Source organism: Blennius ocellaris, assembly GCF_963422515.1.
Source record: "Blennius ocellaris genome assembly, chromosome: 4".
In the NCBI taxonomy this organism is placed as follows: Eukaryota; Metazoa; Chordata; class Actinopteri; order Blenniiformes; family Blenniidae; genus Blennius; species Blennius ocellaris.
Window position 1 is genome coordinate 15,866,565 of NC_137653.1, and position 15,933 is coordinate 15,882,497.

Here is a 15,933-nt window from a genome sequence, read left to right on the forward strand (position 1 = left end):
AAAAAACGAGAAACATAAACTCTCTTTTTTGTTCTTTTTGAATTCATAAACCGCATTTGAAAATCCCCAAATATCCATGTTACACATCCGTTGATGACATAGTTCAAAAAATATGTAATTGAATTGGCGCTCAGTGTATCCCATCCTGAATTTGTCCACAATTTTATGAAGGTGTGAACGACTGTTTGAAAATCACTAGAAATGCTTTTATCAACATGTTTGGTTTCTTGCATTTCGATCAAATGATATTAACGTTCTTCCTCTAATGCCATAAAAAAAAATTGGTGAACAAAACATCTTTACGCAATCCTGAAATTGGGATTGTTTATGGTCAGAATGAAATCCCAAAAAGAAATTGAATACATTTTATTCCAATGGAAAACTTGTATAGTATAGGATACAATCTCCTTGGAGATGAAACTAACTTTTCTTCTTGTTTCAGACAATATTCTTAACTTCTTACCACAAACATTAAATAATTTTTGCTGCATGTTTATTGCATAATGGGGTTTTTACTAGACGGTCAAATGGTTTCTGTATTGAACAAACTGTCAATTTGTTTAAAAAAAAAAAAAGGAGGAAATCCCATGTTTTGAGTTGCGAATAATTTTTCAACGTGCTGCAGGTCTGACTCAGGTTGTTGGGTCGACTTGGGGTTTGACGAGGCGTCCGCAGACTCAACCCGTGACGGGCTTGTCTCATCGTCTCCATCACGAGGAACTCCTGGAATATACGCGTTTGCGAAGCTGCAGACTGCCGAGTGGCCTTGAGTCAGACGTTTGCCAACACTGGGGTGTTCAAAACCCATTTCCCGCCAGGGCACATGGTTGTTTCTCCTCAGGTGTGAGGCATCAGTCAGCTCTGAGCTTCCAGCTCTGAGTGTGACGAAACCCACAGTCATCTCTGTCGGCCATGTCTGTCTGCCAGGTGAGTGTGAAAGGGGGCGACAGGGGAGTTCCTCATCGTGGCAGTCCTGCTGAGGTTGAATGCCTTTACGGCAAATGCAACAAAAACTCAAGTGTGTCCGCCCACGGTGCTTTTCTCACATCACCTGTTTGAGCCCCTTCCATTATGTGTTCAGAGGTCATGCTGAAGTTGGGAGGCAAATTTTCGACTCGCGTGCTTTTTTAGTCAGCAATTTTTCTCCTTCGCAGATTCTAACACTAAAAAAAAAAAAAACCCCAATAATAAATATTTTAGTCCAACACAAGAACAGTTAGATTTTAATGAATCAGGAGTTGCGCGCACAGCGATTCAGAGCTGGGAGGATGTGGAGGATGTCCTTTTCTCGGCTGAGGTGGCGACAGACAGCTCACTTCTTTGAAGTGGCATGCCAGCTCTGATTGTCACACAAACACACATCCTCTTACACAAGCCATGGCTGATTGACCTGTAACCAACAGGCCAAGAATAGAGATCAGCGAGATGTTATCTCGGCAAAGCTGCTGAAGCTGTACGTTTTCACATGAGTTCGGCTGCGGCGCCTGTATGTGCAGAAGTAGGTGCAAATCTTTCACAAGAGCGGGAAAGCATGTCCGTCTTCCTCTCAAGTGATGATACGGGTATTTGCTTCGTTAGATTGCATCATCTATAGGTGTAGATGCCCATACAGATATTCTTGTGTTTATCGCTGGTCTATTAAAAAGTATAAAATGTGTTCTATATGAATGGAAAACAAATTCAATTCATAAAATGACAAAAACTAAATTAAGACGACAGTTTGTCGCAGGCAGAGAACGGCCGATCAATTGAAAAGAGGAAGAAAATGATTAGAAGATAAATGTCAAATTCTCAGAAATGTTTTTTTTTTTATTGATCTTCCACCTGTATCGCATCTTTTTGGAGTGTTGGAGCTCCCGGGGAAGGATTTCATTAGTTCCCTATAATGATCTGATATGATATGACACCAAACACTGCTGCAATGCAACACAAATCTGCCCCCAAAATATCAGGGCCCATTTTCTTGCCTGAAATGGGTAAATACGGATCTGATACGAGCAATTCTAGAAATAGAATAAGATTTAAAGAAAATGTAAAAAAAGCTTTGATGGTTAAAGAATTTTGACCTTCAAAGACATAAATGTATGTTGTTTCTTGGGAAATCCTGAGCAGTCTGGGGCACCAATATGTCATGTGTTCATGTGCACACTTTTAATAGTAACAGGAACCGTGGGGAGGAGATGACTTCTCCACCAGCACCAACACACTTCTTTGAAGTGGCATGCCAACATAAGTCTTGCACATAAACACGCATCACTTCACACCAGTCGGGAGTTCAGTTTCTTGCCCGAGACCTCAGACTGAATTTGAGGTTTTAAGACATGATCAAATGGAAAAACATAAAGATGGCGACATTGGAAAGTCGATTGTTGTTACTCTCAGGTGCTGTCAGTGTGGCCGCTTTGACTCACTTCATTGTAGATTCGCAGAAAATATGTACTCTTTTTTTTTTTTTTTCTCTCTCTCTACACTTTACACTCACTAGAATATGTTATGTCAGCCTTACTTCCATACAATTTACAACACATGGTCTACTACTCAGGATGCCCACAATTTGAATTAATATTTAAACCTTTTTAGCCAACAAATGTATTATTTTAATGGAGAAAATGAATGACTTCCATCTACATCTTTTTCACAAAACAAAATTTTCATCATCATTATTTTTTTTTATTGTACTTTTTCAGATGTCAGAGAAATTATGTTTGAAAGGAGATACTTTGAGTATTTTTTGACATTACTTTTACTCGAGCAAATGTTTAACAACAGCACCTTGCTTGTTCTTACCACTAACCTGAAAGTGAAGTGACAAAACAACCCAAAGAGTAGATAAAAAAAAAAAAAGAAGCAAATAACGTCGAGTTGCCTGGCAGTGAGAAGGTCATGGGTTCCAATACTGGTGGGGTTTTCTGTGTGGAGGTTGAGTGCTTAAGGGTTTCCTCTCACCGTCCAAAAACATGCATGCAAGGTTAATTGGTGACTTTCGAGAGTGTGGTTGTGTGTCTGGATGGATTCATCCCATTTTCTTTTGAAACACTATGCATTTTGGCTAAACTGAGGCATGTTGAGTCTCTGACATATTGTACATAGTGTAGATTTCAGATCTCTTGTTTGAGTCTCTTTTTTTTGTCATATAACCCACAGTATCTTTTCTAATGTTCAGATTTTGTCTCTTTGTTATGTGTCAACACTCATTGACCTGTTCAATACCTTTACTCGGTGCTTGTATTGGACCACAGTCTCCCGGTGAGAGAGTAATATGAATCTCATGTAATTTTGTTCGGCCCCGACTTGTATTAAGAGGCGAGGAAGTCCATGTCCTTTAAATAGGATTGTGATGAGTTTAGTCCTTAAGTTGAATCACGTTATCTAGCAGTATGCTGAGCATCTTTAATTCGATAGTAAATGATTTGATTGTGATGTTTTGCTAAAAAAAAAAAAAAAAAAACTTGTCAGGTGCGGGTTCAATTGTTAGCTCTTGGAAAACATACACCCACAAGCAAAAAGTTATTTTCATGTCCGTGATGAGATACAGTCCATATATAATCGATTGCCTGTCACATTATGATAATGATGTGTGTCTGTCACATTCTTCATGTGTACGTAATTGAACATTCTGCTCAATATGGTCATTTCCACATTGACTATGCACAGTTCCTTGTTGAATAACTGCATCGTCAGTATATTTTGAATTCCACCATTGGTTTGTATTGTTGGTCTTGTGAAATATTTATGTGTCAGAGCCAGTGACGAATCCCGGGGAGATTTTACTGAATCTATGTTGAAAAACCCGCTATGCGACCTCCAGGGATATTAACAAAACGAAAACATTGCTGATGTCTGTTTAAGCTAACCATCATTACAAAGTCTTCACAAGTGTTTCTGAACCAGCAACAATTTTAGAGTCCTGATCATAGTAACAATGATGAAACATTGTTGTATGTATCTTTAGTTTCTAAAACTCCCTCAGTCTGAAAAATGTTGACACATTTTGACACAATTTTAACACTTATGACCTTTTTCTCACAGCACTAGTTTTACCTCGGGACCAACGGTATTTTGTAAATTACTCCTCCACGTCTGTGTTTCTTGCAACGTATTCGCATAGGAATATGTGACCTTTGTATATCACAGGACGTCGGTTTTCGGAGAAATACGTTAGGTAATTTGCGGTGGAATCTTTACTTTACAAATTACAGACATAGCACATTCGCACGGGATTGTGAAGGTTGAGGAACTTAAGGCTGTTGGTCTTCTCTACTTCCAGGAGTTTAACGGTCAGGATCTGCAGACTACGTGTTTCCTCTGAAGTCCAGGATACGCTTTTTAGAAAAGTTCTCTGGAAGACAGACTCATCCCTTCATTGATTACCCCCCGGATGGATGTGTCATCCATCTGTTGATATGCAAACTGCAGTTAGTTTACAGTCTGGAACCACAGATTTGGTGGAGTGAAGAACCCCTTCAAGACTACAGGTTTGAAAGCCTCTGGTCTGCAGTCATGTCAGTTCATGGTGGTTATGTGGAACTTCTTTGGAACGCGTTATCTTTTTGTCAAATCTTGAGTGGAAACCCGCTGGATGTGTCACAGCTTTGTGCATTGATGAGGTTAGTTCTAGAAATCAAAACTGACAGTATCACCTGCCACACACATCTCATGTCATTGTCTCTGTAGCCGCTACATTGACGGTGTCCTCTTGGGAGTTTTCATGAATTTTGTATGGGCATGAGGGCACTCATGATGTCTCCTGAATAGAAAGCAGCACACAGGTCCTGATCCTGAATGAGGTTTTTCAACGGCACGGTCAGAATCGACAGTATTTCTCTCAATCAAAATGTCAGCCTTAACATGACACGTGTTAAAAGAAAAGAAACAAGAAAAACACTGAAACAAGGGGAAGTTTGACTCCCTTTGTGATATAAATATGTGTGAATGGAATGGATTTGTTGTTGGAATCATGTCACCTCCATGACATTAAGTAGCAATCTCCACCTTATCAGTGTCTCTATTCAATTAAATTCGACTTTATTGATATAGCACCAAATAGAACATAGTCATTTTTAGGTGTTTTTATTTATTTCATTTTTTTTATTTTTTTCCAGAGAAACCCAACAAGTCTAAGCATTGGTCCATTTCCATTTGATCCAAAACATCACAGAATGTTTCATGAGTCAGGATGTTTGGGTTTTTTTTATGCATTAAAGCTTCCTATATGAACTGTGGTGTGTTGATTCTCTGTACGTTTGGTCCATTTCCATCCTGACTTTACATAAGCAAGCAAGAATAGGTTCAGTGTGGAGCAAGTGTGGATTTATTAAATTCAAAGCTCATTACAGCTGTTTTTCAGTGTTCAGTGTGAGTAAACGAGAAATTCCTGAGTATGGTTTTGACTCCTTTTATACACTTCATGAATAGTTTGAATCTTTACAGCCTCCATTAATACTACCAGAGTATTCACAGAAGCTTTGCATTAATCTTGGCACAGAGCACCGTCGTGTGGACCACAATGCATGGTGAATAGTCAGGTATTTATAGAGGCTGTCAAGATTCTCTCTGCTTTCTACAGCTTCAATCCCAATTAGGGAACCACACAAGTATGAATATTGTCTTTTATACTTGGTTACCGTGATTTAGAATACCATCATGGTTATATGCTTTTTATTGTATTCACTCTTTAGATTTTGTTATAAAGTGCTTTGAAAATGTGGTTTTGAAAAATGCTGTACTATATGATTAAAGCTAGCCATCCATCCATCCATCCAGGATGTAGTTCCGCTTGCATGATGCAAAGTGGGATGTGACTTATTAGCATATTTCCAAGTTGATTCTGCACAATGATGCAATTGCAAGATTCATCCTACTGAATCACTTTTTCAAATAAGAGTGCGTCATCATGCATGCAAACTTTGACTAATGTTACAATATCTTTAGTCATCTTTATTTTGGAGTCGGATCTCTCCCTTAATAAATTAAATGTTACTAAGTCTCCTGATTTAAAATAGTGAGGGATGAGTGTAGGGATTTCTTACCTCATAAGAATCATGTGGTACCATTTATGTTTTGTTTTGGGAGTTTGGCTATCGATAATGATTAATAATGGTCAAAGATTGTTATCAACTATCTTATTGAAATTGAATCTGATACCTCGGGAGCACCACCTGTTTAACATGAAATAATAACCAATTCAATCTCATAAGATATAGTAAACAATTAATTTGGAAATTAAATTAAATTAAGTTCAATGATCAAAATTAACAGTAAAGCTTGAAGGATTTTGGATCTTATAATACTTCCAAATGTGTCAAATATACTTCCAAAACTAAAAATCCAATCCTTCAAATCAATAATGAAATGGTTCTGGTTACTTTTCTGCGGTCTTGTGAGGTCCCAACAGTGTGTAGATGTCACTGACCTAATTATCCATTTGTTGCTGTTCTTTGTGTTTCACTTCTCGTGGAAGTTCTCAATGGCCCACATGCGGCTTTTTCACAGAGACACTCTTAAATGACACTGAGACAAATTTCTACTATTTACAACAAAAATTGAGGAATGAAAACATGACATCCATGTGCCCCCCCTCTGGAGGACAGGGTCATAATTCCAGAGTTTAATGGCTTTACATAAAAAGGCTGTTTGTGCAAATGTGGAGGATCGTTTGGGGATTGCACAGTTTCTGTGAGCCATGGAGCGGAATGTTTTGGTTGTTTGTTCGAAGTAAAGTTTGATAAAGATTTTCAGTGGCGGTGGAGCAGTATTGTTTACAATTTTGAAGATGGTTTTTAAATTAGGAGATACGATTAGATTGTCAAATCTGAGTATTTTGGATTTGCTAAAATTCTTTCAGTGATGGTAACAAAGGGGCTTTCTGTCCAGGACCTTTAGTGCTTGATTGTAGAAACATCTGAGGGGTTTGAGTGTTGTCTTGTTGGCCTGAGACCAACTGGACAAACAACAAGTGATGTCCACACAGATGATGGAACAAGGAAAAAACTGCCCTGGAAGTACAAAAATAAGAAAATGGTCTCTCACTTTCACACTAAAAGAAGGCCAAAATTGAATAATGTGACGTCGTTCAAGAATCTGCGGCTTTCATTCAGAACAAGCACCCGGGTGCATTTATTGCTATAGCAGGGGACTTTAACGACACTATCCCCACCTCCTACCTGACTGGGTTAGTGCAGTATGTGGATTGTCCCACGAGGGAGAATGCAACACTGGACTTGTCCTTTGTAAACACCAAGGGAGCCGACACTGCCACCGCCCTACCACCCCTTGGAAGATCTGATCATATTCTGGTCCTGCTTCAGCCCTCATACAAACCCCTTATGTTGCCTGTTATTGTCAGGGATCGGAGGTGGTGTGCGGATGGACCCAAGCGCACACTCAAAGAGTTGGTGCCAATCAGGAATGTGCGCTGTTACCCCAATAACAAACCCTGGATTAACAGCTCCATTAAGCAGCTCCTCAACCAGAAAAAAAAATGCCATTCAAAGAGGGGAACAAGGAGAGGCTCGGGGAGGTCCGCCAGGAGCTAACGGGGACACTGAGATGAGCAAAACTGGATTACAAAAGAAAGGTGGAGCGTAAGCTGCAGCAGAACAAATCCCCACCTCCCCAACGCCCACCTCCACCTCCACCTCCACCTCCACTCATGGTGATGTCAGCTGCCACAAGTTGCTTCTGTAACACTGGCTGAAAAGGACAGCACCTCCTCCTGTCCCACTGTCGTTTACAGTGGATAAGGTCAGGGCGGAGCTCAGAAAACTTTGTGCAGGGAAGGCTGCGGGCCCGGACGGAGTGTGTCCAAGGCGACTGAAACACCGTGCAGCTCAGCTGGCAGAGCCCCTCCAGTGGATCTTCAACAGGACTCTTCTGACAGGTAAAGTACCAGAGCTGTGGAAGACATCCTGTCTGGTGCCGGTGCCCAAGGTGGGGTTCCCTGCAGAGTTATGTGAGTATAGACTTGTGGTACTAACATCTCATATAATGAAGACACTGGAATGATTGGTTCTTCTCATTTAACTAACAGTGGTGCAGGAATGGAAGTGCGGTTGATGCTTTTAATGTTTTCTTCTGATGAGCTGCTGGACAGTGGAATTTCTCCTCGGGGTGTTAGATCTATCTATCTATCTATCTGTCTATCTGTCTGTCTGTCTGTCGGTCTGTCTATCTATCTCCTGTTAGACACATATACAGTATGTTCAGACAGCCCGAGATGTGAAAGAGTTGCATAACTACTTTTTAATGAGCTCATACAATTCAACTTAAAGTTTTAAAAGTGTGAACTGAATGAGTGAGGTTGTGCATTGTTAAAAAAAAAAGTGTTGTGAGCAGATCTCTGAGGAAACATATCAGTGATCAGTGATTTACCCAGTTTGAAGTGTTCTGGATCGTCAAAACTGAATGTCCTCATGTGCCCTGCAGTTCTACTTTTTAGAATTATGGTCATTGCTTTTTTTTTTTTTTTTTAATCATCCTGCCATGAACCCTTTTCAATCTTCACACACAGAACCACTCATTATGTGACCATGACAAAACAGCTTGATCATTTCATATATTCAAAAATTCCTCCCACAGAGATAAAAAGGATGATTCATGTGGTACTTTCACAAGATCACTCAGGAGTGGCACAGACCAAAATAGAGTGGTTTTATTGCACTAATGTTATGCATGATAGCGTTTCAGTACATATCATCATTGCTGGAATGATAGTACTCAAAACACAAAAACGAAGCAAGAAACTAATAAGATGTCTGACTGTGGTTTTGCTGCAAAGCGCTGAGTCAAGCTCGGATTCATGCAAGTTGGGAGCCTCAGAGGTTTATGTGTGCCTGTTGCACTGAGATCAAGTGTGAGATCTGGAAGAAGAACATGTTACAATATTCACCCATTTAATTCACCCATTTGATATCCCTCTTGGTTCTCTGTTTGGAAGCTCACATACCTGAGCAGAACAGCTTGAGAGCTTTTTGCTCTTTAGACCATTGTTGCTAAAGCCCTGTGTGTGTTTGGTCCCATTTTATATCTGTGTCTATGTGACTCAGTGTTGTCCATTTTGCATGCATATGTAGAGATGTGCAAGTGTGCATATAGCATTGGGTTGAGGTGAGTAAAGATACGGTAAGTTAAGATACACCAGCAGGGCTTCTGCTGGTAAGTGATGTATATGGGTCATGTTTGAGGTTTTTGCATCAGCCTGTTGAACTTGCACTTGAAAGTTCCTCATCTCTACAGCAGAGCTGCAGGATATGAACTGTTCCATGCTCCACCTGTGAGCCACTCTGAATAAATGGCACATCACAACAACTTTGAGAAATAAAAATGCTTTTATTTATTAATTCATAATAATGTAAAAATCAGTCATACTCTCATCCAGTCTTTAGGAGATGATTCATCCAGACCAGGCTCACACTAGCCTGGGGTCTAAACACTGAGCTCAAGGTTTGGTACATTCTGAACAAGTGACTAGTGTATCACAGGGCTAAAACAGAGATAAAATCATAGATCATCTCACAATCGGGTCTTTGCAAAGAGAACATGCAAACTTGACAAAGAAAGGCCTCTTTGGGCCACAGTTATCAGCCAGGAACATTTCAGCTGTGAGGGGTGCCCCACCATGCTGCCCTTCGACTGCACATAATAAATAAATGAAATATTAAAGTGAAAACCATAAATATGACAGCTTTAAAAAAAAAAAAAAAATGGTAGGTTTGATTCCTTCTTGTGTCGGACTTAAAATGGTCCTAAAACTGACACTTGTCCCTGGGACAAATATGAAAACAAATGTCTCTGAACAAGAGACTTGAGTTCAGCAGGTACACTAAATAAAATCAACATGCGGTATCATGGAAAATAACGGAGAGAGTGCAGGAAGTATGGAGAGTCACAGTTTGCAAAAGAAATACAATCACATTTTGAATACGGTCTGCAAGGTCTTCACTCCACTTGGCCTCTGTGCCGATTTGAAGCCAGGTAAGTCTCAATGTAGTTAAACAATAGATCCAACTCCCCCATGGCCTTGTAGAGACCTTTAGTCTCCATCTAAAACAAACAAACAAACAAACAAACAAACATGTGGGTCATTTTCCACGGGTTAAAGTGCATGCACAATTTACACAGAACACGTTTCCATTTATCTCATTGAAGCTGCGGACTGGACTCTTACCTGAGTGTAACTGGAGTTTAGGTTTTTGATGTCAAACTGTTGCTTGCAGGAGAAGTAGTTCCTCTGTAAAGAGAGCAGTCAACAGAAGATGTTACCACAGGTCAAATTTCGCTTTCTGTGGGTCTTTTCCCAGATCAAAACTCCAGACAATTCTCTCTTTAAATCAACTTTTTTAAAATTGTTATAGTCACCCAAGGCACTAATTCAAGCAGATTAAATATTGTATTCCTGTCTTGCCTTTTTGTGTGCAAATGAATAATAAAGATTAATAACAGAATAATTTAATCTTTTTTTATAGTTTAAATCAAAACAGTGGTTTTAGAGGTTTTATCCAGCGACCATGAGCAGACCACACACACCTTGTTCCGGTTTACAGTGTATAATACCTGCTGTCACTCAATGTGAAATCTACGGCACAGCAAGACCATGAAGAACATGTAGCGCTCAGATACACGCTGTCAGTTGTACTCACACATTTGGTGACGTCACTCTTGAGCTCGTCAAAAATAAGTTGTATGGATTCCACGTGAGGCTTTAGATCTTTGATGTCTTCGGTCATTTCCGCCACAGCTTTTGGCAAAACTGTGCTCAGGTAAAAATCCAGTAAGTTGTTCATGGCGTGGCAGGCGAAGGGGCTCTAATAGAGAGGAGGAAACAGAGAGCAGACAACAAGAGCGGTTACTGCATGACATACAACACATGATCACAGTGTGACGATGAAGAAACCAGAGAGATGTTTCAAAGAAGGAACAGATGTTTGAAAATAAAATTACTGTAAATATAAAGACAAAAAGCTTGTAGTGAACAACTATAAGTATTACTATTATACACTGAATTTCATTTTCTATTGTGCTGTTCTTCTGCACTGCTGTTTAATGTCATGCTATGTCTTGTCATTGCAACTTTGCAATGGCTGGTAACATTCACAAGTCTCCTTCAGAAAACAGATATTTATGTCAATGATAAATGTAAGATAATTGTAAATCAATCAATTAAAGGTTAGACTAAATTCTTACGGATCCAATTAAATATTTCAATGTGACATTCTCTAGGAAATCGACTCGTGTGCAAGAGCTATATTTCGATCTGAAAATGCATTTTACATGACGCAGTTAAAGTATTATTCTTATGTTTTGTTTTCCCTATGCACGCGCAAGATGCCGGATCATCCTGATTGGAGCCGGGGCACCGCTCCGCTGGTATGCATAAAGGATCGTTTTTACAAAGTCTTCATCATGCGGAGAAATCTTACCCTGAAGGAGTCCTCGACGCTCTGATCCAGCAATGCTGTGTCGAAGTCGTCATTGGCTTCCTGCAAACAGAAAACAAAAGCGTGAGGCCGAGGAGCGCAGAGAGCAGCGGCGCGCGCAGGGCGCAGCAGCAATGACGTGCAGGACCCCTGAAGAGAGCAAACTGCACTCACGTAGAAGTCCCTGATTTGTGAGTAGTTCAGCCTGAGCTGCTTCAGCCTGACAGGGAAGCCCTCCACGAACCGGCAGCACTGGTTGTTGCACAGCGGACTGCAGCTGACCGCGCCGAGGAGCGCCAGGAGCACCGGGAGGAGCAGGAGGAGAGGCCGAAGAGGAGTCATGATACTGGACGAGCTGCAGAGAGGAGGCGCGCTGCTGGATCAGCCGACGTCGATCAGGTCCTCACGCTTCTCAGAGGAGGGAGGTTTTCAGTGGGAACTCACTGGAGAGCAAAGTGCACATTTTGGGGTTAATCTAACCCTAATATAACAGGAATCGTAGACGCTCCTCCTCTTACTGGAAGCGAAAAGGTTAAATATGCTTACATTCATACGTGGGGATTTTTTTTTTTTTTTTTAGTGGGGTACTCCTCCCATGAGGTACTCCTCCCATGAGGTACGAGAACTTTTGATTGACTTCAAACTCTTGAGCTGTCATGGGAAAAAACAACAACAAAAAAACCCTCTGCCATTAACAAATCCGAAAATTTCACATGACATAATGTGTCAGTAATCCCTACTTGATGCATTTACTATGATATTTTTATTTTTATTATTATTATTATTATTATTATTATTATTATTATTATTATTATTATTATTATTGTTATTGTTATTATTATTATTTATAGTATTAGTATTGATAGTGCTAGTAGTGGTAGAATTATATATTAAAAAAAACCTGTCTCAGGAAATTGGGAACATAGAAGTTCAATTAACAGTTTTAGTATGGATAGTAATAATACAACAATTATAATGAACAGCAGTTTTTTTTTTGTCAGTGTGAGAGTTTGATTATAAATAGTAGTAGTTTCAAAAATAGTAGGAGGACCACACATTTCAGTCATAGCAGAAGCTTAAGAATTGGTAGATGCCCCCAATGAATAGTGCTTAAAATAGCATTTATTTGTAATGAAGTCAATTAATTTTTCACAATAATAATGGAAACAGTGTCACCACTAAGATGTGGTTTTAAAGTGATGACGCTGTGGATTCCCTCTGTATGTGAAACATGTAACGGTTTTCTTTTTTTTCTCTGAGTTTGTGACAATCAGTCAAGGTGATCTCTCTTAAAATTCCATTATGGGCTCTTCAATTGTCACCCCAGCAGCTTCTGGTTCACTTTTCAAAGAGACAGAGGCGTGGTTTCCCTTCAGTGCTTTTTTGGTCATATGGAATGCCCACTTATCTACATCTTATTTTAATTGCAGACTAGTTGAACTCTGTCTTTGGCCACTAGTATTGGGCAATACTGGCATTTTCAGAATATTTGCCGGGAAGGTCATTTGTTGCGCTTACCTCTGCCGGATGTAAACAGCACAGTCTGAACTTTGGGGGTGGTTTGTAAAGGTTCAAACCACAGTTTGTTTATCTTAGAGCCTTGTGTCACACTGAAGGTAACATGGAGGCCTGATGCAGTGAGGTGAGTGAGTGCAGCCTCAAAGGAGAAACATGTGGAGGAAGAATCCAGTAAAAATACAAAGGTCTGCTGTCAGGTGGGTGGAGTTGATTATCCCTGATCACCAACAATCCTTGGATTATTTAAATCCCTCTGCTCGAACGTGACACTTCTAGAAGCATTTTTAATGATTCCAACAGGAACTTGACTTGAGGCCATTAGTTGACTTTCTGCATTTCAGACAAGTGCAAACACCCTGAAGTGTTATTAATTTAGTCCAAATCTAATATTTTCAACAGGGGCTTTTCTTCAAACCCAGATTCACGGACTGGTGGTATACAGCCTGTTTGTAAGTGGCACCCTATGGCTTTAGCTTCAGCAGTGGTGCTACAGCACATCCTGTTGGCGGTATGGAGTTAAATTACCTGTCACATAGCTTTTTGCTGTTTCACAGTTCATTCAAGAGTTCCTGTATTTTGTATGGAGCAGTTTATTCTCTGTGGCTAACCGAAATGCAAACCTAACAATTTAGATGTGACGCTTCTTTCACATTCTTACAGTCAAGCTGGAGTCAGTAAATAGTTTAACAAGCCTGCTTTTTAAAAAATTTTTTTAGTTGGTTAGAAGATGCTGCAGCACCCAGAATAAAAGACCAAACACATACACAGGTGGAACACGCAAACATGCACAAAACCAGATTTCCCTGCTGCGAGTGGTAAACTCTACATTGCTGTCAAGGAATCTAATGCAACACAAAGTGACCTTTGGTGAGACGGGACTTATTATTGTTTATCACACACAAATTACAAAAGTACAACAAGAAACAATGATTTGTATAGTTTCCAACGAGCAGGCATACATTTTCTAATACTCTTAAGATAGACCTATACTCTGTTGTCTGAGTTGCTTCAAAGACTTTGCATTTGGTATCATGTCCTCATGTTTTGTTTTGTTTTTATTTTAAATTCCATTCATTCATGAATTTAAGATCAGTGCCGCCTCATTTCATCCAAGAATGATCAGATGAGATCTACAGTGATCTGTCATCTTATGTGAGTAACCGAATGCTTCGGATGCTTTTCAACAGCAGTTGTCATGTGTGAGTATCCAGTGACGATAAGTTAGAAGGAAAGCAGTACATTTAGTATTAGTAATCCTCTCCATCATGAGTTTGTGATGGGCTGGTTTGCGTTTCTGTTTGTCCTTGTGCTTTACCTCTTTTCCTCCAGTTTCATTTTGTGAATATTTCAATAAATCCCTTCTCGGAGGTTACAAAGTTCAACTTGACACATGAGCTGCATTTATTCGCGGAAACAACACCCTGAAATATCCTATCACTTGCCTGTCATGAGATATTTACTTGAAACTCGGTATTTCCTCGTTTCAGGATGATGTTTAAGCAACGCGGAACAATCGAAACATACATTCAAACAGAACAATAAAATTACCAAATAATTCTAGATTAATTGAGGTTGCAATGCAGACCAAGATCGTTTGGCTGCCAGAGAAAGGCACCAGGAGAAGAGAGATGTGCAAAGTTAACGGGCAATGGCGACATGACACTGTGCATTGATTTGGAAAGTGGTTCTCAAAGTTTGCAGTGGGCATCCACTGGGGGGCGCAACAGCAGGAAAAGGTGATGGTGGTGGTGTGCATGTCTTCATTGAAATGGAATGAAATAATGTGGCAACGTGGTTTAATTTCAGGGGAGTTCGTCCTCCCACAGTTTGAGAGCCCCGCACCTGAAGTCCTCCGACAGCCTGACCCTAAAGCAACGCCACTCAGAAGGTTTTGCAGGTCGTCCTGTTCCAGGCTTCACCAAATAAGAAGGTTTTCAACTCTGATCTTGAACTATAGACTGCCTTAGCTGCTCGAAATGAAATTGACAGCTGGTACAAACATGAGAGCGAATGGATAGATGGAAATTCTCTCCCCACCACTCTACTTTTGAAAGCTCCAGGAGTCGGCTGGCTTAAATAGCTTATTAACTAACTAATCACACTTTATTTTGGTGAACTTCCCTGTTCCGTATTCACCACTACTATTGCTGGTATGCGGTGGGAAGCCACATTAAAGGTCCCATATTATACAGTTTTACAACGATCTCAGGTTTCAGCAGTCTCAAAATGTTGTATTGAAAGTTTATTGTGCAAATTTTAACCGTTTTAAAAGTCCATCTGGTGAGTTGTGCTGAGAACAGGCCATTTCTTGTCGGAACATTTAAATTCTAATGAGCTGTCACATGTGACACATTTAACTATTACACATTTTAAGATCTTGACCTTGCTGTTCTTTTAATTGTATAGTTTTCAAAAACAGATGATGTGCATATATTTCATGAATTCATAGGCGTCATTTCTGTAGATACTTTTTGAGCATTTATTTACATAAAACAATGTCCTTTAAAAAAAAAGAAGTCACAATTGAAACACAGGACTGAACTTGCACAATCCACATAAAAAAAAAAAAAAGTTGTAGGCTTTAAACTGGCCCTGGATTGAACCTGGACCTGGTGACGACCTCCCTGTCAGGCTGCTCTCACTGCAGTTTAATCCTCTGGGACGAGGACGGCCGACACTGCACTTGTTTACGGCGTTGGGTCCACAAAGGCTTTCTCAAATATGAGGTCCATCATGTCAGCAACATACCTGTTTCAAAAAACCTGTAAAAATATCCTAAATACATCTTGGTACTTGTCACTAATTTATATATATTTTTTTTATTTTAAGGGTTTGGTTTTAGTGTTTTGGTTTTGAAAGTTTGTGATCATGTGAGAGCAATGCCGAGAACAGACCAGCTTGAAAAAGTGTTCTGGTAAAAAATGTAATTAATTTAACACTTATTGAATGTCGTCTCAGTCTTAGATCTGCATTTTCCCTTCAAAGTCTTAGGAAAGTGGAT

At 39.8% G+C, this 15,933-nt stretch overlaps 1 protein-coding gene across 1 annotated transcript; it reads right to left on the reverse strand.

Moving 5' to 3' along the window:
• Positions 1-9,726: 9,726 nt before the first annotated feature.
• Positions 9,727-11,756, reverse strand: il10 (interleukin 10; the record flags this gene model as incomplete). Its single annotated transcript, XM_080494679.1, has 5 exons — positions 9,727-10,041; positions 10,166-10,228; positions 10,638-10,802; positions 11,418-11,477; positions 11,589-11,756. The coding sequence occupies 5 exons, from the start codon at positions 11,754-11,756 to the stop codon at positions 9,937-9,939; spliced, it is 561 nt and encodes a 186-aa protein (XP_080350805.1). The 3' UTR covers positions 9,727-9,936.
• Between the last annotated feature and the right edge of the window lie 4,177 nt (positions 11,757-15,933).